Source organism: Lepidochelys kempii, chromosome 27 (assembly GCF_965140265.1).
Source record: "Lepidochelys kempii isolate rLepKem1 chromosome 27, rLepKem1.hap2, whole genome shotgun sequence".
NCBI lineage: Eukaryota > Metazoa > Chordata > Testudines > Cheloniidae > Lepidochelys > Lepidochelys kempii.
The window spans coordinates 15,677,933-15,705,582 of record NC_133282.1 but is presented as its reverse complement, the minus strand read 5'-3'; the positions used below and the strand labels follow the sequence as shown (position 1 = coordinate 15,705,582).

The 27,650-nt window shown below is 60.5% G+C and overlaps 1 protein-coding gene across 4 annotated transcripts; it reads right to left on the bottom strand.

Annotated features, from left to right (window-relative positions):
* Positions 1 to 1,626: 1,626 nt before the first annotated feature.
* On the bottom strand, positions 1,627 to 13,289 carry LOC140903934 (transcription factor CP2-like protein 1). 4 transcript variants are annotated; one of them, XM_073325917.1, is made up of 15 exons: positions 12,478 to 13,289; positions 10,977 to 11,224; positions 10,751 to 10,824; positions 10,462 to 10,567; positions 9,251 to 9,357; positions 8,994 to 9,146; positions 7,936 to 8,046; positions 7,393 to 7,481; positions 7,215 to 7,269; positions 6,169 to 6,262; positions 5,426 to 5,516; positions 4,177 to 4,259; positions 3,416 to 3,561; positions 2,798 to 2,849; positions 1,627 to 2,405 (listed from the first exon to the last, which is right to left on the bottom strand). In XM_073325917.1, exons 1-15 carry the CDS (start codon positions 12,558 to 12,560, stop codon positions 2,368 to 2,370), a joined length of 1,530 nt encoding a protein of 509 aa, XP_073182018.1. In that variant the 5' UTR covers positions 12,561 to 13,289; the 3' UTR covers positions 1,627 to 2,367. The 4 variants fall into 4 exon arrangements, 3 of the variants coding, with proteins under 3 accessions (XP_073182018.1, XP_073182019.1, XP_073182020.1); XM_073325919.1 differs by having other exon boundaries at positions 1,628 to 2,405; positions 10,977 to 11,128; XM_073325918.1 differs by lacking the exon at positions 2,798 to 2,849.
* Between the last annotated feature and the right edge of the window lie 14,361 nt (positions 13,290 to 27,650).

The following is a 27,650-nucleotide window of genomic DNA, read 5'->3' as shown; positions in this document are numbered from 1 at the left end:
CTCAATGACACCGTTCTCCCATTGTGATGAAGCTGAGAAGGATCTTCCCTTCTTCCATGGTTTATCCTCCTTTCATAGTACCAAACCTTGGGGGTGGGGGACCCCCCCCCCATCCTTGTTGATAAGTGTGTGTGTTGCCTACTCAAAGCATCCTAAAATTATAATTCACAGGACTTTGGAACCCCTCTAGTTAAAGACCATAAAAGAAGAGAACATGCAAACCTCAAGTGAGGTTTTCACAAGAAATGGAGTGAAAGCGACAGACCACAAAAATAGGTTCATTAATATTTCATTCCCTGCCAGCTTTCCTCCGGAGTCCATAGCTGTATGTAGTCAGGTTTGGATTTGTCTGTAGCTAAACAATGACAAAAGGTGGTTCAGAAAGGGGAGAAAAACCAACCTATTTAAGATGAGATTCTAGTGCTGAGTGTCCCTGGTATTTAGGATTGATAAGGGCTTCTTTACACAAGCATGTAGGAGTTAAGTTCCTAATTTCCAAATGCAGTGGGAATTGTGTCCCATCTTTTATTGATGTTTCTGAAAATTCCAGCCTTAACTATGGCAAGTGAAATATGTCTGGTCCGTTAATGTTTCATCACACCACACTGCTGCTCTCTCACTTGACTGTGGAAGGCGGATAAGGGGACACAAGCAGGTATCTAGTTAAAGAAATCTGGGTTCCCTTGGTACATTTTCATTCCCCAGCTGGATGAGAGGGGCTCTTTGAATGTGAGATGTCATAGTTAGCGTTCAGAGTCCTCAGTGTATTGAGGCTCTGTGGGTGAGTAGTTCTCACCTTTCTGAAAGATGCTTCTTGCTGGGGACAGCATTGCATCATCTTCCGCAGGTTTTCATCAGCACCATAAGGACCAGATGTTTTTCACAAATCTAAACCTAGGGGGCCACCAGATGGGCTTGAGGAAAGCTGTGCCACCTCCCCACTCGTCCTATCCTTCGTGTGCCAGAATGACTGAGATGTGCCAGGTGAAGGGGCAGGGCTGTCCCTGGAAGTGAATGCACGTTCCTTTTAAGAATGGTTTTTCCTCCTGTTTAACCAGAGGGTTGCTAAGCATTGCAGTCCTAGCTCCCAAAGCAAGTCAGCAGTGCGTTAGGTGTGAGTCACCTGCTCCCTTTCTCAGGGTACAAGTGACAGAGCACATAGGGTTTTGGGGAGGAGTTTGAACCACTCAGGCCTTTGCACCCACGGGATTGTGTGTGTGTGTGTGTGTGTGTGTGTGTGTGTGTTTGGGGGGGAGGGAGGGGTTACTCTTAATCCCTGCTTCTTCAGTTGTATTGATGGGGGCAATCCTACTAGGGCTCCATGCCTGTGCAAGGCTCTGTCTGTGTGGATCCTGCAGGGCCAGGGCTTAGCTTTGCTTTCATACTCCACTGGCTCCACAGGGTGAAAAATGTGTGTGCAACAGCCCCATCCTGTGTCTGAGCAGGCCCGACTCCTGGTCCCCACACACACAGGCTCTGCCCTCTCAAACTACTTGCTAGCTGTTAGTTTAATCACTCAGAGGTGCCCCCCTGCTGTGACACAGAAAGGGATTTGAAATCCCCTTAATGTGCCACCCCCCCACCCAAACTGAAGCAGATGGCAGTAATAGACTGACTATTCAGCTCTGATATTTTTAATATCAAAAGGATTAGACAATACAACAGCCAAATAAAAATAGAACTCTAAAAACAGCAGTTGGTTTTCAGTGTTAATGCTAAGGCAGATGATACAATATTTAGAGGAGCCTGCTTACCTCAGCCTGAGGTTTGGTTTTGCTTACAGGTCAGGTCTGTGAAGGGAAGAATTTAAAGGGTCGTGAGGGGTTCCCTGGCAGGCAGGGGTTTGCAAAGCTTCCCAAGGTGGATGGGTGCCTAGCTCACTGGGAGTTGGGTGCTTTTGGAAATTCTGCCCAGAAGTCCTCTGTCCACAGATTTCCCCCCCACTAACCTCATGACGTAGAGGCCTCCAGATGACTGAATATCATTACTGACTTAAGCTGGATTTCAACCAACAGCCTAGAAGTGAACTCCTTATTGCCAAGCCCCTGAGTGCAGGAGGCCACTAGCTGTGTGTATGACCGTGCCACTATGGAGCATCAGTGTAAACTGTGCCAGTCTAAGGCTACACAAAGCAGAGCATGTCTTCAAACAGGTGGCATGTGGGCATTTCACAAATGCAGGACACTGCAGCTGTCTTGGCCTAGATTCTTTACAGCACTGGGATGGGACTGCCTTGCTGGGAAATACTCCTGTTGGCCTCTTCACCAGCTTCTGTGTGGGGAAATCTCCCTTGGTTCCAGACAGTGATTTGGCATTGCTTCTCTCATTGCACTTCTCTGCGTTGAACTGTCCTAGGTTGCTGTCCGCTTATCTTAAAATTAAGTGGTAGCCTTCTGGAGCCTGCACTGAGAGAGACAAAGGCATACGCACCAGTCACTTTCCTCGATTGGGAAATGTAGTCCTAATGTTTCTCTTATTCAGCTTGTGGGGGGGCGTCTCAGTGCATTTGAGACTATTTAAGACCGCGCTTTGGGACATCACAAAATCCTGTCTTCCTGTGAGAATGAAGGAGCCTCCCCCACCCCCAACTAGACCTGCACAGGCCCTCTTCGTGTGTCTTTATTTTTTCTCCCTCTTCCCTGTTCTTTTATGACTGATGTTCATATGAGTCATTTTCTCCATTCTGTCATGAGCCAGGGCCATCACAACTGTGGACTGGAGTTTCCCTTCACGGGCTTTTTTTTTTTGGCTGCTCCTCATTTCCCCGCCCTTTCCTTTTCCCAGGGAAGCCGTATACCTTTGGTAACAGCTGCTACGAAACAGGCTTCATCTGGCAGGTTCCTGACCATCTGCGGTGCCCCAGAGAGGAAAGAGACAAGGTTAGAACGTGGGCAGGCTGCAGAGTGAGTCAGGCTGCTCATTCTTCAGCGGTGCTCCAGCAGGATTTTAAGAGGCGGGGTGCGAATTGCTGGGGTGGATACCAGTTGTTTGGTCATCCTGCTGTGTGCAGGCGGGATTGTATAATACCCAGCTCTTACACAGCACTTTTCAGTGGTAGATCTCAAAGCACTATCTTCATCATTATCCCCATTTTACAGGAAAGTGGGACAGGGAGAGGAGAAGTGAGTTGCCCAAGGTCATCCAGCTGACCTGTGGCAGAGCTGTGGTTAGAACCCAGTTTTCCTGGGTCCCAGGCCAATGCTCTATCTGCTAGGCCACACAAGGCAGCACGTGTCCGTATTGGCCAGTGCAAGGGGGACCCCCCCACCCCAGCCCCCGTGATGTCCTACCCCTTCACCAACGGCAGGTGATCTTTTATGGGAAAGTCCAGCACAAAAGCGGGCTCTGCCAAGCGAGGGGAGGGGATGGAATAGGTGAAGGGAAGAGCAGTTTTCCCAACCTGGAAGCCCCTTACCAGGTCACTGATGAGGATGTGAATCCCGGTCGGTCCCTGCTTGGAAACCTGCTGGATCTGGTTGGCTGGGAGGCTGAGCAGCTCTGCCAGTTTATTGGTCAGTTCCGTGGCAGTGAGTTCTTCCAGATAGACCTCTTGGTACGTGGCTTTCAAAGAAAACCGCAAAAAGCCAGTGAGCCAGCGCCAGGATTTCCCTCCCCTTCCCAAGAGCTTTGTCGGGCGACAAAAAGACCTCCAGGGGTCACCTGCAGCTACTGTGGAGACCAGCCCAGCTCCGGCCCTTCCTGCAGTATGAGGAAGTTTGGATTCAGATGTAGCCTCATTAGCAGCCCCCAATTCCTGAAAGCTCCTGCTGAGCTGACACGGCAGCCCCTGTGAAATAGCCACGGCTTGATTGCAAGCCAAAGGCTTGATCCAGTGCTTAGGGAGGGCTGTCTGGCTAAAGGTGTTATGCAGTTGCCCAGCACGTGGGTATCTGAGCCTCTTCCTCATACAGCTGATAGGATAGGCCCTAGGGGATTTCAGCCAGCATAATCCTATTGTCTTCAATGGACTTTGGCCCCAGCCCTGAGCCAGATGACCAGCCAGGTTCAGCTTTGCATGGATGGGTGCACCAGAAATGCACAGCTGGAGGCCAGTGCAGAATCTCTCCTGAGCCCAAGACTTGCTGTGCCCAGCCCCCTGGTCAAAGGCGAACTGGCCTGGCTCCCTGAACTTGGCCCTCAGGAGCATTGACAGTAAAGAGCAGCTGCTTGTTTTACCTGGGTGCGAGTCCTCAGGGATGTCTCTGCCATGGGCTTGGGGCTCCCTGGACATGTACAGGGTGAGCCGAGGGCGGACGCACCTGTGGGAGAAGAGAGCATGTTGACTGGCCTATCGACCTGTAGCTCCAAGTGTCTCGAAGCAGAAGGGCCGCAGGAGCCATGCTCGTGTAACGTGAATTACACTTAGTGCCCAGGGACCCCAGGAGAGGTTGAGTGCTGCCTGCATGTGTGCACGTGTCCACCCCCTGCCCCCCCCCAGACCTCAATGCCAGTTTTACAGTTGGGGAAACTGAGGCACAGGGCTTGTGATTCACTGGAGGCTGCGTAGGGAATCTAGCAGAGCTGGGAACTGAAGCCAGATCTCCCGAGTCCCCAGTACAGGGCTTCCAACGGACACACCACCTTCCTCTGCCTATTGGAATTCAGGGCTACCCTACCCCTGCGGATGAAGAGAAGCTTGTAATGAACCGTTTAGACTTGTGTTGATCTGCCCCGGCTGTGGGGGTGCTGGAGAGAGAAGTATTTACCTCCTGCTAGGCACTGTGGTTGCATAAGTGGGACATGCACATCAGACCTCAGTGCTTGTGACGAGGTCACCACTGTCCCCCTGCACAGGGACCCCATCGCTCCATGGCTGCTGCAATCGTAGGGGTAAGCGCCGCAAGACTAGCCCATTCCGCGATCCTGTGTCCTCGGCTCTGCCCGGGCAGGCCTGCGGGGAGCCGGGAAGGGCCAGCCACCCACTGCACCTCCTCCTGGACGCTAAGGCCAAGATTTCCAAAGGTGATTAGTGATTCTGGGGGGGTCTAAGTTCAGATTCCTTCCAAGGGCTGAGCACCTGCCCTCTGAGAATTGGGCTCCCACGATCACCGGTTCCTGGGCTGTCTATATCCACCACATCCCACCCCTTGTGACCACACTGAGAACTTACAAGCTCATGACATGCGCCAGCTAGGTGCAAAGGAGACGGGGAGCCTCCCTCTATGCTACTGTTAGATGAGGTAGAGCAGTGACTTGGTGCAGCAAAGCAATTGCTTAGAGTATAAAGTCGTTCAGAAAGAGACAGTCCTTTCATTCTGTTTGTACAGCCCCTAGCATAGCGGGAGCCTGGGCTGTGACTGGGGCTGCTACGGCTGTGCAAATCGATGGGTTCTGGGTCTGCCTGAGCACTGCAGAAGGGGACCCCGTGTTCCCCCACCCACCAGCCCTGGATGCAGTGTCAAGGTCTCTTTTCCCCCCACCCCACCTGGCTTTCAGCGCATGGGAGAGCCGGATCCCGTCAGCCGCTCCACAGATCTGGATGAGGTCGCTGCGGGAAAGCTTCAGCAGGTCGGCTCCTGGAGAGAGAGAGAGGCAGGCAGGCGTGGCTGGCATGATCATCCAGTGTGGCACTAAATCCCAGTGCAGAGTGGTTCACAGGCAGGGGCCGGACCTGCCATGTTGCAGGTCCCTGCCTGGGGAAGGAAAGCGTCCCCCTGGGTGCGACTGGGCCGAGCAGGGCTCCTGTCTGTTTCAAACCATCCCCTGACTCCCCCCAGAGGAGGGTTAGGTGAGCAGGGGATGAAGGCAGCCATCTCCGTTCCAGACCAATGAATCCAGCAGCGTGGACCTGTTGAGAGCAGGCTGCTCCTCCACCTCCTGGATCAGCTGGGTTCTTCGGACAAGGCCAGAGCCCAGCCTGCAGAGCTGGTACTGCTCACGTGGCCTACGTCCCTTTGTAAGTGGAGGGCTCACGCTTGCCGGTCCCCAGGGGCACGGACAGACTGCCCCTCCTACCCACCACTAACCTCTCCATCATCCAAGCCACCCAGAGTTCATCCATGCGTCTCAGCACCTCCAAAGCACAGAGGTGTATTTGTCTTGTGAGCATCCCCTTAGGACAGGGACAGAGCCACGCAAGGGTGAGCGCTGCCCCCCAGCTCTGGGGCGGGTTGGCTCCACCAGCCCTTCTCCCTAGTTTCATTGGCTCAGGAAGCGAGACTGCCTCACCTGTGAAATTAGCCAACATCCTGCAGTAAGCGGCGAAGCGATTCTTGTGCAGCCACTGCTGGGTTTCCAAGATGGAGGCACAGGGACTGAGAGCCTGGGACAGACAGATGGAGAGGGGAGCGTTTGGAGTGACAGGTGGGCTTGAGACCCCAATCACGAGCTTTGTACGTACTCAGCAAACCTCAGCCCAGCACTCACCTAGGGCCCCTGGACCTGGTGGAGTGACCGTGAGGACTAGCCTGTGGGGAGACAGCCGCCAGCTGTAGCCCCAGGTGCAGAGTGATGCTGGTAGCCCCCCGGAACCTGAACGCCTTCAGTGTTTGTCCCAGCTGGGCCCAGACACCCAGGCCTTGTCCAGTGTCCCAACCCAGGCATGGGCTCTAACCTCTGCATCTCACCCTGCAGGGAACCCACCCTCATGCCAGATCGTTGTGCCCTGCAATCTCTTGCCAGCCCCTCTCTCATCAAGGGATCAGCCAGGAGCAGGGCAGGTTCAGTAACAACCCCAGTGAATCCACGGATGGCTGAAGCTTGGTTACCTCCGTGGCTTATTCCAGTAGCGGGGCTGGGGTGTTCCCTGTGTGGCGCAGGGTTTAGAACAGGAGTGAAGGGCTGTGAGTTCCATTCCCAAGCAGTGGGGGAGCGCGATCAGGGTGTGAGAGCGAGAACAGGGAGTCAGGACTCCTGGGTTCTGCGCCAGGCTCTGGGAGGGGACGTATGATCAGGGGGTTAGAGCAGGAACAGGGAGTCAGGACTCCTGGGTTCTGCTCTGGGCTCTACCCCTGCCTTGCGGCGGGGCATCAGCTCAAATCACTTAGTCTCTCTGCCTCAGTTTGCTGACGGGCAAGATGGGTGCCATAACGCCCACCCCGCAGCGTGCGGAGACTCGCTTGATTAGCAAGTGCTTGGAGTTCCTCCGCCTGCCGGGAAAGCAATGATGGTTCCTCTGCTACATGCAATGCCAAGGTCCCCTCCTGCGGCAGCCGGCCATGGCACGGGGTGTGGGTGGCAGAGTGAGGCAAGGGGAGCGCCAGGCAGGCTCTTACCTCGGCCGTGCTCTCTGCTGGGCTGTCGGAGGGGCAGCTGGGCGAGGAACAGCCCCTGCCAGGGAGAAGGGAGACGGTTGACGGTTATCCTGCAGCAGGCAGCACAGGGGTGAAGTGGGGGGCTACAAGTGCTGCGGGGGAGGGGGGTTGATCAGAGCAGGGGGTCTCTCCAGCTTACCTTTCTGGGGTCAGCAGTTTGAAGGCGTGAGGAGAGGGGAGCCCGGGGGTGGCCGGGGGGCTGCTGGAGGCTTCGGGCCAGGGGGTGCACTGGAAGCAGAGGGGAGGGGGTTAGGAGGAGGGTAGTTTCCACTTCTCTAGCAGTGCTGTGCTTTGCATACAGCTCTGCCCCCTTAATGCAGCTACCTCTGGGGTGGGACCTAGCCACCCCCTCACCACATGCACCTCCCGCCCTCCCTGTCTGTGTTCTGGGGTTAGACAATTGCGCGCTTCCCGGCCAGGGGACACACCTCTGGGGTTCATTAATAGGATGGAGTCCTGGTTATCTTGCTGCCCCATTAAGATGGTGGCACCGATCCTGCCCCCTTGACAGGTCCGGGTCTGCCCAGCCCTGGCCTACCTGGGAACGCTGCACTGCTAACCCCACAGTTGGGCTGCCGTGGGGGGGCACAAGGTACAGCTAGAAATGTAATGCCAGCAGGCTGGTGCCTCTCTCAGCTGCCCTTGGTGCTGTGGGGTTGCCCCATACCTGACCCAAACCCACCTCCGCCAGCACCGTGCTCTCATAGGAAGGCTGGTATTTTTCTCGCTCCTGCAGTGATTGTTTCTCAATTTTCTCCCGGTCAGTTTTTTGTTTCCTGTCTGCTCCCTTGGGCTGAAAAAACAAATTCCCCAGTTTCCAGCTGGACCCAGTAAGCGCAGACCCCATCATGTCTGTCGAGGGACCCTTCCCCCTGGCTGGGCTGGCAGGATAGGGGCCTCTGAAAGTCCCCCAGCACCCTCTACCTCTTCGCAGCCCTCGATCTTCACAAAGGATCTTAGTATTGCTATCCCCATTTCGGTGATGGGGAAACAGAGGCACAGAGTGGGGAAGTCACCCAGCAGGTCAGGGTCAAAGCTGGGAATAGAACCCCAACGTGCTGAGTCCCGCTCCGGTGTCTTAACCCCTGGACCGCACTGCCTCCCAGGCGGTAGTGATGGCAAAATATAAATCACTGAACTCCTCTGGTCTCTGCTGGCCCTTGGACCGCCCCCCCCCACCCCCACCCCGGATTCCCTGCTGGGCCCCCTGACAGATACCCTGTGTGTTGCTTGCACCAGCCTGCCAAGCTGACGGCGAGACAGAGTTGACCCCGAAGACAAGAGTCTTGGGGAGCGCGGGAGAGCTGAGCCCCGTGCTGCTCCCCATCTGGTGGAAGCTCAGGCCTGGCAGTGGGAGGCTGCTGCCGGTGGGGGCAGAGCCGGAGCAGCACCCTGCACGCCAGTGATGGAAAGGAGGGAGCAACGTTTAGGGGCTAGAACAGGGGACAGCGGGGCAGGACTCCTGGGTTCTCTTCTTGACTGCGAGGCCGTGGGCGCAGGGGAGGGCTGGGCCATCTAGTGGCTGTAGCGAAGGCTGGCGCGGCGGCCTCCTGGGTTCCATGCCCCCGACTTGATCCCAGGGTGCCAGGCCCCTGCCCTGGAGGACGGTTACCACGACCGTCTCTGTTTTAATGCTGCTTCTTCCCGGCCTCCCCCCGGCCCAGGCAGCCGGGGATGTTAAGGGAAGCCATAGAGGGGGCCCAGTCCGTGCCCGGGACAGGGGCAGGGCGGCGCGGGCACCTTGAACACTTTGACAAGGCAGCTGGCCGAGTGCAGGTGATCCGCGTGCTCGCCCTTCTCGTTGGCCTTGTAGGTGTCGAGCTGGATGCGGAAGGGGACACCCTTCTCGCCCCCGTTCTTGCGCAGCGTGAACTCGGTGCTGATGCAGTGAACCTGCCGGGAGGGGGAGGGGTGAGCGTGGCGCCCTGGCTTCCCCCCCCCCCCAGCCACCCGCGCTCTGCCTTTCCACCCTCCCCATGCTCCGCCCATGCTCTGACCTGCATGAAGACAGACGTCCTCTTGGTGGGGTCCCAGAGGAACTCCACCGTGTTCAGCAGGGTGGGGTGGATGTGCGGCTCCAGCACCCCGACGGACAGGGGGACGTCTGCAAGCAGGGCACAGAGGGATCAGGCAGGACTGGAGCCAGGGAGACGCGTATGCGGGGCAACAGGTGCCCAGACACCCCAGGGATGGGCACGACGGAGGAGCCCATGTGGAACAGAAGGGGGCTGAAGGATCCGCTGCCCATGAGCCTCTGCCCAGCCACATGGGCATCCTGCCGGTTACGTTCGCGGCGCTCTCACCCCTCCCATGAAACCGGATCGCAAAGCCCTCCTACACCACAGCGAATTCAATTCCCAGCCCCGGTGGCCGGGAGCTGTTCTCCCTCTAGGGAAAGTGAGGCCGTGAGAGTGACCTGCCCAAGGTCCTCAAGCTGGGGCTCTGACCACTAGCCCAGGCTTCCTCCCAGAGGTGAGAACAGGACCCTGGCGGCCAGGCTCCCAGTCCTGTGCTCTAAGCACTTTATGGGCCCAAATCTTCCCAAGTGGCCCAGCTCCCGGTGTCTGCAGGAGCCGCGCCTCCGTAGGCTGGACTGAATTGAGTCGGCTCCCCAGTGCCCCCTGTTCCTTTAGCCTGGTTCCCAGCCCTTGGTTCTCATCCTCTGCTTCCTTCCCCCACCGCGGGGGCTGTTGGAGCTGGCCCAGACCCAGCAAGGGGGAGCCTGGGGTTCCCCCAGACCTCTCAGCTGAGTGCCAGGCTGGGATGGCATTTCTGGGGTACCAGGACCAGTAGGTGGTACTGTCATATGTACCGCGATGGAGGTGGGAGGGCACCAGGAATAGGATCTTGCCCAGCCTGGCTTGGCCCAGCGGCCCAGCACAGATTCCTTATGCCCCTCTCCCCTCCCCGAGTCCTCTCCGTGCAGGGCCTACAGTCCGGTTCTGGTTCCTCCTGGCTCTGACCCAGGGACCCCCTCCCCTCCCCGCTTCACCCACAGCCGAGGCTGGGCTGCTCTTGGGGGCTTCCTCGCCCACCGGGATTGGATTCTAGCGACGAGCGGGCTGGGCTGCAGATGCCAGGAGCGAGGGGCACCATGCGCCGTGTGTGTGATAGACACTAGGGGTGTGGAGCTGGTACTCACCCAACCCCTCTCATTCCCTATCCCTGGGGCACAGCCGGGCCGCCCCCTGCGGGCAGCCAGACTCACCGATGTCCAGGATGCGGTCGCCAGGGCGGTTCCACCGCCATCCCTCCAGCTGCTGGTGCTCCATGTACTGCAGACGCCGGTCGTGAAACACCACCCTGGCCACGCTCTGCGGGAGAGAGGGGCGTCAGGCCCTGGGCCCTGCCTCGGCTGGGCTCCGTGGCCAGGAGCAGATGGGGGATGGAGCCACGCCAGCCAGGGCGGGAGAGGCCACGTCATGCAGCCGGGGTAGCCTAGACTCCAACAGCTCAGCCCCCATTCTCTGCCCCCCCGGGCCCCCTCCCCGGCTCACCTTCAGCAGCTTCCGGCACTCGGAAAAGTCGCCCAGCTTGGGGTTGCACAGCATCCGGATCTCGTAGGACTGGCCTGAAAGAGACGGCAGGGCCCTGCGGGTGAGATCTGGGCGACTGTGGGCAGAGGCTCCAGGGGAGGAGTTCTCTGTGCCCCGCTGTGGGCAGCCGGCCCGCTGCTAGCCCCGGGGCTTACCCCCCGCCCAGGGCGCAGCCCACCCGGCTCACCTTGGTTCAGGTAGGTGAGGGTCTCCTCGTGCTGCTTGACGGCGGGCGAGGTGGGGGCGCAGAGCACGTACTGGAAGGCCGGGCACTGCAGCTCGGCCGACGTGGAGATGTTCTGCTCCTCCTGCTTCAGGAAGGGCAGCGCCAGGGACTCCCTGCGGCAGGGCAGAGCACACGGCAGTGGGGGCAGCTTCCCCTGTGAGCTCCCCCTCCCCCCAGCCTGTTGGAAGGGGGGATCTGTAGATGCAGGGCTGGGGGATGGGAAGGGGAGTATAATTCTCCTGTCACCCTCCCCCCCCCACACACACACACATCCTCCCAGCCCCTAGTGCCCTGAGCACAGGCCTGGGAGCCAGAGTCTCATCCCAGCTCCTACCACTGGGACCTGGGCACATCACTCCCCCTCTGCTGAGTCTGTTTCCCCTCTGAAGCATTACCCTGACCCATCTGCTAGTGCTTAGCTCTGAAGGGGGGTGGGTCCCCAGCGATTATTTAGGGTTAGGAGGAAGGGGAGGGAATATTTCTGCCGAGGGGCAAGAAAATGCCCCCGACCCTGGAATCGTCTCTCGGGGGGGGGGGGGGGGGGGTGGAAGCCCGTTGGCCCTTGGGACATCTAGACCAGCCCTCACAGGAGGAAACACGAGAGGGAAGAATCCTGCCCTGATGCCAGGGAGGTGGCTGGAGCCCAGGGGGGCTGTCCCGGCCCAGCTCCTGCCTCCCGGGGCTGGCTGCAAGCGCTTGGGAAGGCGCCAGTGTTAACCCCAGGGGGCTCTTTGCTAGTGCAGAGGTTTATTTGGGGGGGGGGGTGCTGCCAGCCTGGCCTTTTAGCTCCAGCAGCAGAAGCATGTGCTGTGAGCTCCAGGGGCCCCACCTTCAGGCCCTGCCAAGGGCCTGCCAGTGGGGGGGAGCTCCATACTGCGTGGCCAGCCACGTGTGGGCGCTCAGCCTCTCTGCCGACCAGACCCGCCGTGTCTCCCCATGGGGCGTGTTGGTCACATGTGACGCAGTTTGGACAGCTCTTGGCAATCCAGCACCATCACGAGCCAGCCAGAAAGGTCCTTCATGCTTGGGGTTTTAACAAAAATAAAAATCCTCATTTTTGACAGAGGGTGGGGGGACGGACCAAAACCAAATGTCTTTCTTCGGGCCGGTGCTTGGAGCCTGCGAACTGCTTTGTCAGGCACAGGAAGTGAATCGCCTGTGTCTTTTCCAAACACCCACTGAAGGGCATCTCTCACATACAGAGGGCACTGAAATGGGACAATCCCCTGCTCCTCGCTCGCTTGCATTTCTCCAGTTTGCAGGAGAGCCCCTGCCGCCTCTCCTGGGCATCCATTTCACACGCACACACGTACCCCTTCAGCTAGCGCAGCTGGTGTAATAACAGGCCAGGATCTCCAAGCCCAAGCAAAAATTGATATTCCTGTTTTACAGCAGGGGAAACTGAGGCAGAGAGGTAGTGACGGTGGGGGAGCAATTTGGGGGATGCGAAAAAGCCACTTACCTGAGCAGATTGCCGCCGGAGCAGGGGTACATCTCCCCTGGCCCTGGCCAGTAGTGTTCGGGCTGGCTGTGCCAGAACAGCATGGTGAGGGCGTGAGGCTGGACGGAAAAGTCCCCAGATCTGAGTGAGGGGCGCTGTCAGGTGGCTGTTGTCTGGTGAGGCAGCTCCTGGCACCTGCCTTTATGCTCCCAGGCTCCCCAGGTGGGCGTGTGCCGGGAGAGGTGCTGAAGGATTGGCCAGCTTCCAGATGGCTCTGAGCAGCTGGCCACACCCTGGGGGGAAGGACGGGAGCTGGGGCCGTTTCACTGCGGCTGCCCTGGTCTGTGTTACAGGAGGTGGGCGGTCATCGCTGGGGCACGAGCGGGCAAAGCGCCACGAGCCGGAGAGGGGTTCCTGCCCCTCCTGCTTAACCGAGAGCTGCGGTAGGAGGCAGCAAGGACCCAGTGGGACGCGGCCCAAACAAGCTCAGAAAACCATAGCCACGTCCAGCCGTCCCCGGGGGCTGGGCCAGAAGGACTTCACCTTGCAGCGGGCATTGCCTGGGTAACCTCCTCCCCCCATGTGCATGCTTTGGAGGCGCAGGAGACAGGCGATCGCAGAGCTAAGCCCTGAGCTGGGACGGGGCTCGCTTGCTGGGGGATTCGCCAGCCACAGGCTGCACTGGTGCAGGAGCTCCCCAGACATGCCATCGTCCCCCAGGCCTCTTGCCTCCTGGCCGCTGCAGCTCACCGCGTGTCGTGTTGTGCACTCCGGCTTCTGCTGCACAGGCCTGGGCAAGCTGGGACAGAGGATGGCTGGTGTCCTGCCTTGTCTCTCCTGTCGCACGCCTGTGCTTTTCCCAGGGGGCATCTCCGAGCGGGGAGCATATTGCAGAGGGAGGCACGAACATGGCCTAGATCGGCCTGCGGCTGAAACGGAGGGAGACTTGGCTTTCGCGGGGAGGCAAACGCTGAGGAGCAGCGAAGCCAGGCCAGACGCGGGCAGGGCCCAGAGGTGGAAGGCCCGTCTGTCTGCAGAGCCCGCGGGTTGAGCAGGAACGCCGGCACCGAACCAAAAACTCCTAGCTTTGCTCCGCTCTGGCGCCGGGTGCTCAGAAAGCTGGGCTCTGTGAGAAGGGTCTGGCACGATGGCCACCAGCCTGGGTTAATACGGCTCCCTGTGCCCCTGTACGTCGGGAAGGCAGACTGGAGGTCGTGCTTCCCGGATGGGGGCCTCGATCCCGGGAAGCAGTGGGCTATCCAGGGTGTCAGACTAGATGATGGCAACAGACCTTTCCGCCCATGCACACGTGCTGGTCTAGCCGTGCACACATGCTAGCCCAGCAACGCCCACCTGGTGTGCACCCGGCTGGTGCTGTGACTTCATTGGCTCCAGGTCTCCCCAGTTCCCAGCTCTGCCCTGCCATCACCTGGGTGGCTCAAGGATCACACCTCTTCCCACCCGGAGCGAGTGCCTGGGTGGGCCTGGGTCTCTTCCCAGCTGCCTGGAGCTTTCCGGGGCTTCCAGGAAAGGGTTACACGGCTGAGTCGAGGGGGTGGGGTGGGGTGAGCGAGAGCTCAGGACTGCCCCGGGGAGGGGGGCTGGGAAGAGCTTTCCCCCCCCTCCCCGAAGCAGCGAAGGGTGTGGCGGGGCGGTTGGAGCCGGGTTTACAGCAAACACTTTGCTGGGGTTTGTTGTGAAAACAGGCAGAGCCAAGGGCCCTTTGTTTTGCTGAGCTGGGGAAATTCTTGTCTTCCCTCTTTACTGTAGCGGGGGCTGGGAGGTGTCGCTGGCCCAGGGTTTGGGGCAGCCGTGGGGCTGGGAGCCTGTGGCCTGGGGGGGAAGCAGGGGACAGTGCAGGCGGCGGAGGCAAGGGGTTGGGGGGATCGCTAGGAAAATACAGGGTGGCTGCTGCTCCTTCCTGTGTGGCCTAAACTCTGCATCACTTGCTGAAAGGGCAGGGCTCCGGGGACGGGAGGCACCGGGGGGCTGAGACCGGGGAGCCCCGTGGCCCGAGTTCACCCCTGCCTCTGTGCAGAGCCCCGAGCCAGGACGGAGGTCCTGCATCCCCCAACCCGGGGCTGCTGGAGGCCGTTTCAGCCGCGGGTGCTGCCCCGTCCGCCTGCTGCAATGACCCCCATAAGCTAAGCGCTGGGGTGGGGGCGCACTCTGCCTCCGACGTGGGGGGAGCCCAGAGTCAGGGGAGCCGAATCTGTGCCTGTGGGGGACGCCGCCCGGGCCAGGGCTTTTGGGCCGTGGAGCCTGTTGGCACCCACTAATGGCAACAGGGCAGTGATGAACCTCCCCTGCCCCCCTCCGCCTTACGCTTGGTCTTCGTCCATTGCATCCCGGTGATCGGGTCCGTCCCGTTGGGCCTGGGCTGGCTTCAGATCAGCTTCCTGCCTGCTCTGGCAGTGTCCCCCCCAACCCCCCCCGTCCGTCGACCCCGTCCCCCCGACACGCCCATGGGGTGTTTACGCACAAACACGGGGGCGTGCTGCTGGCTTGCTGGGTGCATGGAGTCCGCTCCCCCCCACCCCGCGCCCGTGTTTACACTGCACACAGCCCGCGCCATAAAACGCGCTCCTAGAAACCCGGAGAGACGTGTGTGTTTGGTGTCAAAATAGACGGAGCTCACTGGTAGGGGGGCGGGGACAGCACTTCAGGGGGTGTCCGGGGGTCAGAGGGACTTTGGGGGACTTCAATCTGTTGGTCTGATCCAGGGGCCCGGGAAGCTGGGGGGTGGGATGCCTGGCTAGTTGGCCCCATACTGATCCACCGCAGAGCGGCTGGGGGGCTGGAGGGGACAGCACCTCCCCTGGTCCCCGGGGCCCCGAGGACGAAAGACTAAGCCCTGCAGTGGGGGCAGGTCATGGTGTGACCTGGGGGGAAGCAGGGCAGCCGGGGCTGCAGCTCACCCCTCTGAGACACCTGACATGAGCTACACATGGAGGGGGAGAGGGGCTCAGTACAACCTAGGCCTCCCCCCAAATTTCCCGGGGGCAGGGGCCAAGCAGCCCCGCTTGCCTGCTGGAGGGCTCAGACCCCCCCTCCCCCCCAAGCCGAGCTGGAGCAGAGCCGTTCAGGCCCAGCTCCAAGCTCCCCCCAAAGGCTGGGCTGGTCCCCGATCCCAGGCTGTGGCCCATCCCACGCCGGCTGGGCCCAGGAGCAGGGCTTGGGGCAGGTGGATCCCACTGGCAGTGACTGTGGAGGGCCGAGGTGGGGCAGGAGGACTGTGGCCTGTGGGGCACTGAGTAGCGCACTGACCGACGTGGATTTCCATGGGCCAAGCGATGGGTCCCTTGGGGGGTGTCAGGGCCTGGTAGCTCAGAGACACTCTGGGGTCCCAGTTCTCAGCCCGTGGGGGGCTGGTGGGTGGGGGGTGTCTCTGCAACCACAAGGAGCCTCCTCAGCCCACTAAGGATCCGTCTGCTGGGGGGGGGGGCTGCTCCCCCTGTCTGGGGGCATTAGCTCCTTGGTGGCCTGGCGCCTTTACCCTAGGCTGACACCAGATGGCTGCAGAATCAGGATGGAGGGTGAAGAACCACCCCCAGGGCTCCTGGCTCCTGGCAGGATTGAACCCTGGAGTCCGGGGGTTGGCGGGGGAGGGGGAACCCTGTCAGATCCCCTTGGCGCCCCCCTGAGGTAGCAACCAGGAGGGGGTAACCAATGCATCTCTCTGCTCCTCATTCCTTGTCGCCAAACCCCCACCCCCTCCACCCAGCCCATTCCTAGGCTCAGCTGCTGCCTCCCTGCCAGCTCCCCCAGCAGGCGGGGAGCCCCCCAGTTCCCAGCTCTGCCTCCCCATCCCCTCCCCCACAGCTCTGGCTCCCCTGCCCCACCTCTGTCTCGCCTTCCAGAGCTCCCTCCCCCCCAGCTCTCCTTTGCAGGACCCCACCTGGGGTGGGGTGGCGTCCCCCCTCCCCCAGCCTTGGCTCTGCCCACTCCAAACGTGGGTGGGGGCATCTCCCCTCCCCCACAATCCCACCTCTCTATCCCTGGACCCCCGTTTCCAGGCCAGGGCCCAGCAGGGCAGCAGGGATCACAGGCCCTGGGTGGAAACCGGGCCCGCTCTTGGTGTTTGCTGTACACAAGCCCCGTTTCCAGTAAACACCAGCCCTTGCAATGATCCAGGAGCCGCTGGGGATGGGGAGGCGGGGACACGCCCCAGGTGCCCTGCATCCTTTGGGGGAGATCTGCAAAGCTCAGATCCTCCCCCCCCCACCCCCAGAAAGAGAGGGACTTTGGCTGAGGCCTGCACACTCATCTCCCCCAATGCAGCCGAACTGAAAGTACAGAGCACCCCCACCCGTGAGCGTCTCCCCCAGATCACAGCTGGGTGTAGCTGTGGAAGAGAGCCAGGCAATTTCTTTGGGTGTAGAGCGTCCCCTGCAGGAGAGAAGGGGCCCTGACGAGAGTGGGGCCTCTCCGAGGGGCACTCTCCCTGCCAGCTATTGCTCTCCAGGGCCAGGCCCTGCCCCACCCCCCATCGCTGACCCATGCTTCTTGCCCCCCCAGGCCCTCCCCAAGGCCACTCCAGCAGCCCTCCTAGGAGCAGCCCGAGGCCGGGGGCCTTTCGCGGGGGTCAACCCCGGCCCTCCCCAGGCACCCCGTGCTGCGGGCAGGGGGCTGACGCCTGAGTGACACACAGTTCAGGGCCAGGGGAGGGGGTTCGAGATTCTAGGCTGAGCCGGCCGGACGCAGGCCAGAGCCGCTCGCCCAGTGAGCAGCACCGAGCCCAGTTTGACTGACCTCCCCATGGTGTGTGCGTGACAGAGACCGGGGGCGGGGGGGGGCGGTCAATTCCAGCTGGCTTGTGGTCTCTCTGCCCCTGGCCGTTAGTCATTCACCCACATTTTGATCCCCGCGGCCGATCTGCTCCGTCCAGCCCCCTCTGGGATTCCAGAGCCTGGGGCTGGGAGCAGAGCCCCACGACTGGGCTTTCCCTCTCTCTTGCTGAGCCCCTGGGGGGGCAGGGGGGGGAGCTGCTGTTTTTAATGGGAAAAATAATTAACCTGAAACCGTGGCGGACTTCCCTTTGCTTTTCAGTGCCTCTTGCTGCCTGCGGTTCCCTCGAGGACGTGGGAATAATTAAGCATGGGGGGGTGGGGAGAGGAGGACCAGCTCCAAGGAGCCCCGTCTGACCCTCCCAAGAGATGGGGGGCTTGGTGTCTACATGAGAAACGCTGGGCCTGTGGCCCCCGGAGGACTCCGTGCGTGACCGGGGAGCTGGCAGGGGTAGGGTACTAGGCAGCATGGCCCAGTGGGCAGGGCACTGGGCTCTGTTCCCAGCCCAACCTCTGACCCAGGGCAAGTCTGCTCATCGCTCTCCTGCCTGTTTAGACCACAGCCCCTGGGGGGCAGGGAATCGCCTCAGGTGCCCCCCTCGCTCTCGCCTGGGGCTGGTAGGTGCGGGTGGAGCACAAACAAAGCAGCCTGGATGGCGGGGACGGGGGTTTCCCTGAGACCGGTGGAGACTCTCTGGGTTTTGCGGCCAACCATTTTACACAAACACACGCAGGGTCCCGATTCCCACCAGCAGGGGGCAGCACCACCCACCCACCCACACACACACACAGAGCCAATTCCCTCCAGCAGGGGGCAGCGCTGTTTGCTCGCTGACACCCTCCCCACCCTCCCATACGAAAGCGTCTTGCCACCCCAGGACGCCACAGCCAGGGACAGAGACTTGATCGTCCTGATCTCGGGGACTGGCCGGGGGGGGGGGGGAACAAACAGGAAAATCCTTGGGCCAAACTTCTTGCATCCTCTGTCATCCATTACAGGGTGATCAGAAGGGAGGCGCCCTGAGCCGTGCGGCCCCCAAGCTGGAGAATGCGCCATGGGACCCCTCCTGGACTGGCTGCGGCGACTGGGCTAGAAGGGATGATTGGGCCCCTCTGGGATGTTGCTCGTCTTTTTCCCTCTGCCGCCCACCACCGGGCTCCTTGGCGGGAGCCATACCCACCCCCACCCCAGGGCGCAGCTGTGGGCTGTCCCCGAGTCCTGGCTCACCTTGGCTTTGTCCTCAGGCCGGGCTGGACCCAGCTGCGCGGTCAGGAGTGGCCGAGTGGGGCTGACCTCTGAGCTTCATCGGCAGCCGGGAGGCAGAAGCGTGCCTGGCTCTAGGCGCCTCGGCCCCGCCACGGGGCGGGGAGCCCGAGGCCTCCCCTGAAGGGCACGTCCAGGGCTGGGAGTGGGGCTTTGCTGGGGTCAGCACAGCAGAGAGGGGCAGTGGCTGAGGCTGGCCGAGACCCGCGCGGACAAGGGCGCAGGTCTCGGTGGGCGTATTGTGCCAGCCTGTTTGACACCCAGTTCGACGGATGGGGGCCAGGCCCCAAAACACACTGGCGCCCCCTAGTGGCAAGTACCAGAGCGACACCCCTGAGGTCTCTATTTCCCACCACGCTGGGTGAGCTCCCCCACCCATGGGCACCACCCGTGACTCCGGGGGCCCTCCTCAGGCTGGGAGTCAGTCTCCGTGGCCAATCCAGCCTCGGGCTCCTCTGCCGCTGGCATCCCTGAGCCCGGAGCTGCCGTCTGTGGTGGGCTCTGAAGAGGGAAAACCGCTAAGCTGGGGGGGCTTAGGGCAGAGAGATGGGGAGGTGCTTACAGTGCTAGGACTAGCTGTGGGCAGAGAGGAACCGGAGAGGGGATTGCTGGGGCACTAGGGACACCTGGTGATGGGTGGGGACCAATTGGGCAGATAGAGGGCAGCTCATTTTGCAGCTCTTAGCCAATCCCGCTTAGGCACTCCTGCTAAGCGGTGCCCCACACATCCCGGCCCTGATCTCAAGAGCTGGGCTTGGCCGCTGCCAACCTGAGCAGAATTCAAACTCCTGACCTGGAGGAGAGCCGTGCTGGCCGCAGGAATGGCCCACCCCCGACTCCCAGCCCAGGTCACCTTTTCCAAGGGTTTCCAGGGCAGGCAGACCTGGGGGGTGACTGGAACGGCCCACCCCAGCTCGTTCCCCGTGGCAGAGCTGGAGGAGGCTGGGAGTGCTGGGGCTGGGTGGTCTGGTTTGTGATTGTAGGGTCTCTCTGGGGTGCTGGGGCTGGGCACCCCAGCTGTTATCCTACAGGAGATGCGATGAGCCCTGACTCCTCGCCCTTTGTCTCGGGCCTGGGGCGCCGTGGCTGGAAGGAGCTGGAGATACCCACGGCAGGATCCCAGCGTACAGAACCCCCAAACCTCGACTTTTTGTGACGATTCCCTCTGCACCCGTGGAAGGGTTGGGGTGACACCCCCCCCCGCCCCCGGCGGTTCCCCTCCCCTCCCTGCTCGGCCGCTGACTCCGGGAGGCTGCATTGCAGTTTTCAAGCGGTGAGTTATAAATCCGTGCATGACAAACAGTGGCTAAATATAGCTGGTCCTGGAACCGTTTTCGGCTGACACACACCTGCCTGGCCTGGGGAGTGCGGGTGGAGGGGGGCCGGCTTCCGGGGCCTGTGACGGCAGCCGGGGTGCTGAGGCAGCAAATGCAGAGCTTGTGACCCACTTCCAGCCTCGCCGGGGTTGTTCCAGGGGGAGAAAATAACCCCCATGCTCCCTGCCCAGGGGAGGTGAAGGGCAGGGCAGGGCTGGGAGGCGGGCTCTGTTTCAGAGGCTCCTGCTGGAGCTGGGAGATGATCCCCACTGTGGGGAGGGGGGGCTGTGATCCTTCCCCCCCCAAGGAATTTATGGCACCGTAGTAGGGCTGGGTGAAAATGGGCACCGTTTGGGAGAAACCAAATTAGCCCTCACGAGATCCGGCTGGTAACGGCCCATATGGCTCCTACCTAACCGGCCCATTCGGGGGAGGGGGCTCCTTGCTGGGACTGGCCCAGCATGGCTCCTACCGGCCCAGTTGCGGGAGGAGGCTCCCAAAGTCACAGAGGGGAGGGGGAAATGCCCCCAGTGCTATTGTCTGGCTGGCTGAGTTTGGGGGGCACTGTGACCTGGGAGGTGCTCCCCGTCTTCCCTTCCACCCCCATCCCATTTCATTGTAACTTGTCCTGGGCTCCCGAGGTCTGATTACGCCCCCCACAAACACACACGCCCACACTCCCTGCCCTGGCCCATGGCTCTCGTGACTCACATTGCTTCAGTCCCTGCAGGGGAAGAAAGGGGCCTCTGGAGCCCCCCACCCTGCCCTGTCACTGGCCTCATTGCCCAGTGCTCTGTCCTGACAGCACATGGGACTCCAGGTCACCCGGAGCCACTGCCATGAGCATGGGGGAGGGAGCACCTGGACCGGAGTTGGGGCAGGGGCCCTCCCACGGCCCCTTCATTGCCCCAATCTGTAACCCATAGGCCCTGTCCTGTGCCAGATCCCTGTGCCCTGGTGGGCGCTCGCCACGCGGCTGGCTCACACCCTCTGCCTCCAGCCTGGCTCTGATTCCTCCCACGCTGGGGCTGAACCAGCATCCGGCCGGGCTGGTCCCATCTCTGATTATTATGAGTGACAAGGCAGGGCCGGAATCCTCACCCGGCCTGGCCCCCCCGCAAAGGGGGGGCACCATGCCAGGTGGGCCCAGCAGCCAGCGCCTGGGTAAAACACCAGCACCCTTCCCGGAGTGCGTCATGCCTCCGCTGAGCCTTTCCTGGTCACCAAAGCTGCATCTTTTGCCGAAAAACATTTGGATGGAAACTTTTCCTCCGCTGGCTGCCAGACCGTGCGGTTCTGCGCAGGGCCAGGAGGGGGCAGCAGCAGAACAGTGAGGCATGTGGGGGTGTCAAGGGGGGGCTCATGCTCCTAAAACCTCCCCTTCCAGGCCTCATGGCATCCAGTTGCTGTTTGCGCTCAACCCAGATAGAAACCCACCTGCCCCCTTTAGTGCCCTTGGAGGTGGCTAGCTTTTCGGGGTGCCCCTAGCAGAGTGATCGCTGGGTACCCGTCCCTCTCGCCCCTGGCGCCTGCCTCGGCCAAAGCCCTCCTCCCACGGGCGCTGCCCTGGCCAGCCAGCCGCCCGTGCCATCAAAGCCTTATGTGAGCGGGCCAGGGCTGAAAGCTGACGCTGAACCGCCGGTTCGTTTTGTCTCCTCTTGCCACGGGAATAGAGACCGCAGGGCAGGGGCTGGCTTGAGATATGCAACACACTGGCCCAGTGTCCCCCAGCGGGGGCAAAAGTCTACTACTGCCACCAGCTAAGGGAGTCACTCACGGGGCAGCGCCTGCTGGTTTTTTTGGGACGTGGGTTCGAGCCGCACTGATGACCCGTTGCGGGGAGGCTCCTGCTATTGTCCCCCAAACGCATGGGGGTGGGGGTGGGGGGTGACTGAGTGCACCACTCCCCGAGGGGGTGGGCAGCGTGATGGGTGTACTGGGCATGCAGCGGCCAGTCCGGTACCTGCTCCAAGCACTGAACTTCCCAGGCCCTTGCCCTTGGTGGCCTGCCATTCCCAATCCCACACGTTTGCTTTCATGCTAAGGGTAAACCCAGCCGTTCCTGCCACAGCCCCTTGGGGCAGGGCTGTAAAGGGAGCAGGCTCACTGGGAGGCAGCGCGGGCCACTGGCCGGACGAGCCTGGACTGGGACTTGGGACAAGTAGGTTCGATTCCCAGCTCTGCCATTAGGGGACCTTGGGCAAGTCACGGCCCTGCTCAGTGCCTCAGTTTCCCCATCTGTACCATGGGGCTAAGGAGCCTGACCTCCCTTGTGACGTTCATGGAGCCCTACCGATGAAAAGCGCTATGTGGGTATTGTTACGGTGACCCCGTCTGCCCCCTCCTCCTCCTCCTGCACCTGCTGACACCCCCTGCCTGGCCAGCACCCAGCCTGCGGCTGCCCCCCACAGCCTGGGGAGGCTCCTCCCTTGCCGGTTCCAGGGGGATCACAGAGCCCCCTGCTGGCCGGATGTGGAACTGGAGGGTAACACACAAGTAACATTACACTACACAAGTCATCAGAGCAGCAGCCGTGTTAGTCTGTGTCCGCAAAAAGAACAGGAGGACGTGTGGCACCTTAGAGACTAACCAATTTATCTGAGCATAAGCTTTCGTGAGCTACTGCTCACTTCCTCGGACGCATTCAGTGGAAAATCCACTCCTTTTCTTTTTACACACGTACTGACGCCCGCGAATAATATCTGGGCCTCCAGGAGGCAGATCCGAGCAAAGGCCCTGTCTTGGGATCACGAGCAGCTGATGGGCCGGCCCCTGAGCTGGTGCGAATGAGGGTCGCTGCCTTGGCTTGCGTCATGCCAGCAGAGGAGCGAGCAGAGTGCATTTAGGGGCACGGTTCCTGGGCCACACCCAGGAATCTGTCCTTTATCCATAACAATAGGACACTATTTTGCAGGGGCGGGCTGATCGCGAACGGTCGGTTGTGGGTATAGGCCAGGCTCATTGCTTAGCCGCAGTTGGGCCTGTAAGTGTTACACGGCACCATTTCTGTTCCCTGACTGGCTGAGCGTGCATGACCCGCCTGATTGAATTGATCTTTGAGTTTTGGCACAAATTTTAAAGCAGGGAATGCCTGCAGTTGACACACAAATCCTCGTGGGACACGAGTGCATTAACGTGTGAGCACAGCCAGTGTGAACGGGAACAGCGTGCCTGCCAGCTGGGATCAGCCCAGAGACCCAGCTAGTCCTGTTACACGGTTGCCACCTCTAAGGCCCAAAAGACTCAGACGTCTGCCTGCCCTCCAACACATACACCCCTGGGTACCGCTTATCCCCCACCCAGGGCCCTGTCTCCCCATCCCACCTCCAGGAGAGGGCACCAGCCCTGAAAGCTCCTGCTGCCAGAGCTGTCCCTGGCAACGACCTCGCCAAGCAGGACACAGTACCGGCTAAATCCACCCTGGCAGCAACCACCCAGCTAGAACCTGCATGGTGGTGACTGGGTGCTACCCACCCTCAGCTCCCCCTGTCCTGTTTGCTACTGACCCATCCCCATGGCTCCCAGACACCCTGGAGCCAGAGGTCCCTCTGCACAACACTGCCACCCTACCGGCTACCGCCAGTGGGGGCTGGGGGAGCCAGCAGGGGTGTGACTGACAGAACCCAGGACTTTTAAGGGCCTGGGCAGACTTCCAGATTTCCCAGCACAGCTGCCTAAAAAAAGGGCCAATCCTGGGAAAACTTGCATGGGTGGCAACCCTATTCCTGTATCAGCACTCAGCACCAGCTGGTTCAGAGGAAGGTGCAAGAACCGCCCCTAGTGGACAGTTATGGCATAACGTGTCCATGGGGAAATGTCCTCTTTGCAAAATTCCTTCCTGCCCCCCCGCTCCCTCCCGGCCTCCTCCATTGCTGAAGGGAGCACAGAAAAAACAACTCTTGGATCCAAATCCAGATGCAGCTGCTGCCTTTGCTCTGGGAGCATCGCTCTGTGCAAAAGGCAAGAGCATCACGCCATGAAGCATCAAAGCGCCTTCCAGAGTGAGGGCCCTGGGAATGTCATCATTGACGCCCAGGCTGTGGGATGCAAACCAGGAAGAGATGACGTCGGGGGGGGGCAGCGGGAAGAGAATGACTAGCCGCGCTCTGACAATCACTGGGCTGATGCTGACGCTCGCAGGCAGAGTGAACGAGCTAGTAAGGGGCAGAGAGAGCGAGAGAAGAAAAACTATCTGAGGGAACAAATGGGCTCTAAACTACCGTGGCTATTAACCCCTTGGTTGGCTGGTTCCCTCTAGGAGAGGGCCCTGTGTTTTGGAGCCCAGGTATCAGCTCCTGGATGGGGCACAGCAGGGTGGGGCAGAGAGGGGTGTCTCTCACTCCTGGGCCCTGGCCTGGCCTGTTCCCCAGCCGGGGCTCAGAGGTGGCTGGAGCCAGGGGTGATGCTCGGGGTTAAAGGGCAGCATGTGACATGCACGTGGGAACACTGTTCAGCCCCCAATATTTCCACTGCAGGAGGTGATAGCTCCCCTCTGCCCCCGAATCCAGCTGACAAATGCAGGCATCAGATAAGCGGCAAATTCTTGGCAGCCAGGGGAACTCCCCCTCAAGGACATGGCACAGTGGCTCACGCCAGACCGGATGGCTCTCTGAAAGCTGGGCTCTAGCTCAGCCAGAAGAATGTTCTCAGTGGTTTATTGTGGGCTAAGGAGATCACTTGTTTATATCCTGAAATCTACGTGCAGACACACAGCGGGAGCTCCTCTCTGTACATTCCCATGGTCCAGCTGCTGGAGTAGTTTGCTACTCAACACAGGTAAAGGGGAGCAGATTGGGGTCCAGGGGGTCAGATTTCCAGTGCCCAGCATCTCCCCAGTTGTCCAGATCCTGCAGCTTTCGCTGTGACACCCCAGGACTGGCTGGTCAAAGCTCAGGATGGAGAATCCCCACACCCCAGAGAAGAGGGGGAGCAGCCGGAGGCTGAGAATTTCACAAACACTTGCCAGGAACGTCTTGTTAAAAACCTCTTGTCTCTGTGATGATTGAATCAAGACAAGGGGCTCTGGTGCATTTTAATTCCCTGGGCTTTGAAGGATGGGTCTAAACAGCTCACCATTATCATAAATCAGCTCTTTGCTTTGCATTGGGGGCAGTGACGCTTGTAAAACATGTCCTCATCCCGGAGCTGCGTCAACCCAGCCCTGGCTGAATCCACCGGGCCTGCATCTAGAGCGGGGGGGTAATCCTCATCTCAGTTGGCCGTGGGGTTCACCCCCAGCCAGCTATGCCAGCCCTCAGAATTCCCCCCGCCCGGCAATTAGTGTGTGGCATCGATGCTCCCCGCCCTTTGCCCTTTGGCCTCTTGATGGGAAGTGGAGCTTCAAAAGGCTGCCAGACAGGCGGCTGCTGGAGGGAGCGGTGTGATGGGGGACGCAGTGGGAGGATTGCATTTTCTGGTGCCACCAGGCCTGTGCCAGCATGCGGCCGTGCCGGCCCGCCGCCGACAGGGCTCTGAACAGGCGGGAGCCTCTAGAGCAAAAGCTGCAGGCAGTTTCGGTTGGGGAAGAACCCAGATGTGGCCGCGTGCCTGTCTCCGCCGAATAACACCAAATGCTACGGGGGCAACTGTTCGAATAGAAACCAGACCTCAGCCAAGCTGGGCATTGGTGAATTGGGAGTGACTCCACTTTTGAGAGGGTTCCAGAGGCCTGGTCTACACTTCCAGTTTAGACCAACGTAGCTCTGCTGCTCGGGGTGTGCGGGAAAAATTCACCCCCCTGAGCCCCCCAGTGCAGCCACAGCTAGAGACAGTAAAGGCTGAGATGGGGGTGATCAGATCTCAGGCATCAGCTGATGGGCACCGAGGCATTCTTCCATCGACCTGTCTGGCTTCACTTGGGGAAGTGGAAAAACGCCTTCCGGCGCTGTCGGAAGTGGCTACACTCTGGCATTACAGTGGCACAGGTACGGCCCGGAGTATAGACAAGCCTGCAGGGCTGGGAGGAGGAGCAGAGGTCAAATCTGCACCAACTCACGCCCCTCCCCATGAAAGTCAATGGGAGTTAGGTGCCGACACACCCTTGGGAGCTGGGCCTGCCGCCCCGCACTCCTACCTCCTGTGCAGGGGGCCCAGCCATGCAGGGACGGGCATGCTGATCAGAGTACAGAGGAGCTAGAGGCAGGCTTGGGCTTGTGTTCGGTGGAAGGGAATGGTAAGAGAAGGAGAAAAGAGCCCATTGGTTTAACACACGTTTTCCTTGCATTCACGTGGAGAACAACCCAGACCCAGTTTGTACTGAGCAGACCCTGGCTTCCCCAAGTGATGGTAATTGCCCCCCGCCTTAACCGATGCTGCAGGAGAAGGTGAACCCCGCTCTCCCCCTGGCCCATTGTACAGTGCTGTGAAGAAGTGGCTGGGGGAAATCCCCTCCTTCCCCCCTCCCCGTCCGTGCTGATCACAAAATGAGCCAGACCTCCTTCTTGTCTTCAAAGCCCAGTTCCAACATTTCAGCCTGGGGCCTTGTGAATTCTGCCCACTCGGATGGCAACTCGGGCAGGGCGCTAGGAGCCGGGGGGCTCTCGTTCTGGCTCTATCACTGAGTCACAAAGTGCTGGGGGTGGGGTGGGGAGGACTTGCTGCTGTCCTTGGGGAAGCTCCCTTCCATCCCCGTTGCCCCTCAGCCACCCTTGATGGTCATATGGGGATGGGCGATGCCGAGGGAGGCGAGCGCCAGGATCACGGAAGGAAGCTCTCTGTGATGCTGGCCTGAAAGGCAAACCAGCAAAAAGCAAGCGGGGATGGCTCCAGCCAGCCAGCATCTGGCCCGGTTAATACCCTGAGCCATGCTCTGCGGCTCACGCATGAGTAAAGACGGTGCGTAGCCGAGAAGGCCCAAGAATAGCTGGGGTGAAATCATCAGCGGCCTGATGCCACCAGCTTGAGCGAGAGAAGCATGTGGCCGGGCAGGATGGGGGTGGGTGGAGAGCGAACACGGGGAAGGAGCCAGGGAAAGCTGCTCTCGCTGAGCAGCCTTGGGCTCTGCCTCGCACAGGGCCCTATGCCCTGCCAGCCCCCCCCCCCCATCAATCCAGCGGCCGCAGTCGCACACGGCAGCTGAGAACCTGGCAGTGAGCTCTTGGTTGGCATGTGTGAGCAGGCGTCTGGGAGCTGGGCCTAGCAGGAGGCAGGTTGGGGGGGCTGAGGCGTGGCAGCATGCCAGGGAGGACCGGAGAGTGGGGCACAGGAGGGTAAAGGTGAAGGCAGCAGGGAATGGGTCTTATACTCAGGGGGGCTGAAGGAAAACTATCCATCCCCAGGGGGATTGTAGATCTCGCTGACAGCAGGCAGGGAGGAAAACTCCACCTTAAAGAAGGGAAAATGCTTCCACATATCCCTCCCCCACCCCCCAAATCCATCCAACATGAAGGATCCCGGTTTGCTGCCTTTGCACTATTCCGCCGTGCAAGGCCGGGAGAGTCCAACCGTGCGAGGCTGCAGGAGGACCCACGAGCATCCTGGCTGAGGGGAGATGGCGGTGGGGGGGGGCGCAGGATAGAATTGGGGAAACCCCCGAAAAACCACCTGATCCCACAGAAGATACTGGCATCCCCCGGGGGCAGGGGAGCTGGTACAATTTGTTTGGGGGGGGGGGTGGCTGAGAGCCATTGAAGCCCAAACTGTAAGCCCTGGATAGGATGGGGACCACTTCAAGCCAGGGGGTGCGGCAGCGGGGCAGCCCCCCCCCCCCTTAGAGTCCCGCACCTCCGCCCCCCAGCTCCCGCAGCAGCCCCGCTGCCCAAGTAACTTCAGAGCGGGGCTGGGGGGCTGAGGGGCAGCCCCGCCCCCTGCCGGGGAGCCAATGGGCGG

Excerpts from the sequence above, each read along its gene's own strand:
- LOC140903934 (XM_073325917.1), bottom strand. The coding sequence starts at position 12,560 with ATGCTGTTCTGGCACAGCCAGCCCGAACACTACTGGCCAGGGCCAGGG. Across the intron at positions 6,263-7,214 it reads CAGCAGAGAGCACGGCCGAG|GCTCTCAGTCCCTGTGCCTC; the intron begins GTAAGAGCCTGC and ends TGTCTGTCCCAG. Across the intron at positions 2,850-3,415 it reads ACATCCTCATCAGTGACCTG|ATGGTCAGGAACCTGCCAGA; the intron begins GTAAGGGGCTTC and ends GGGGCACCGCAG.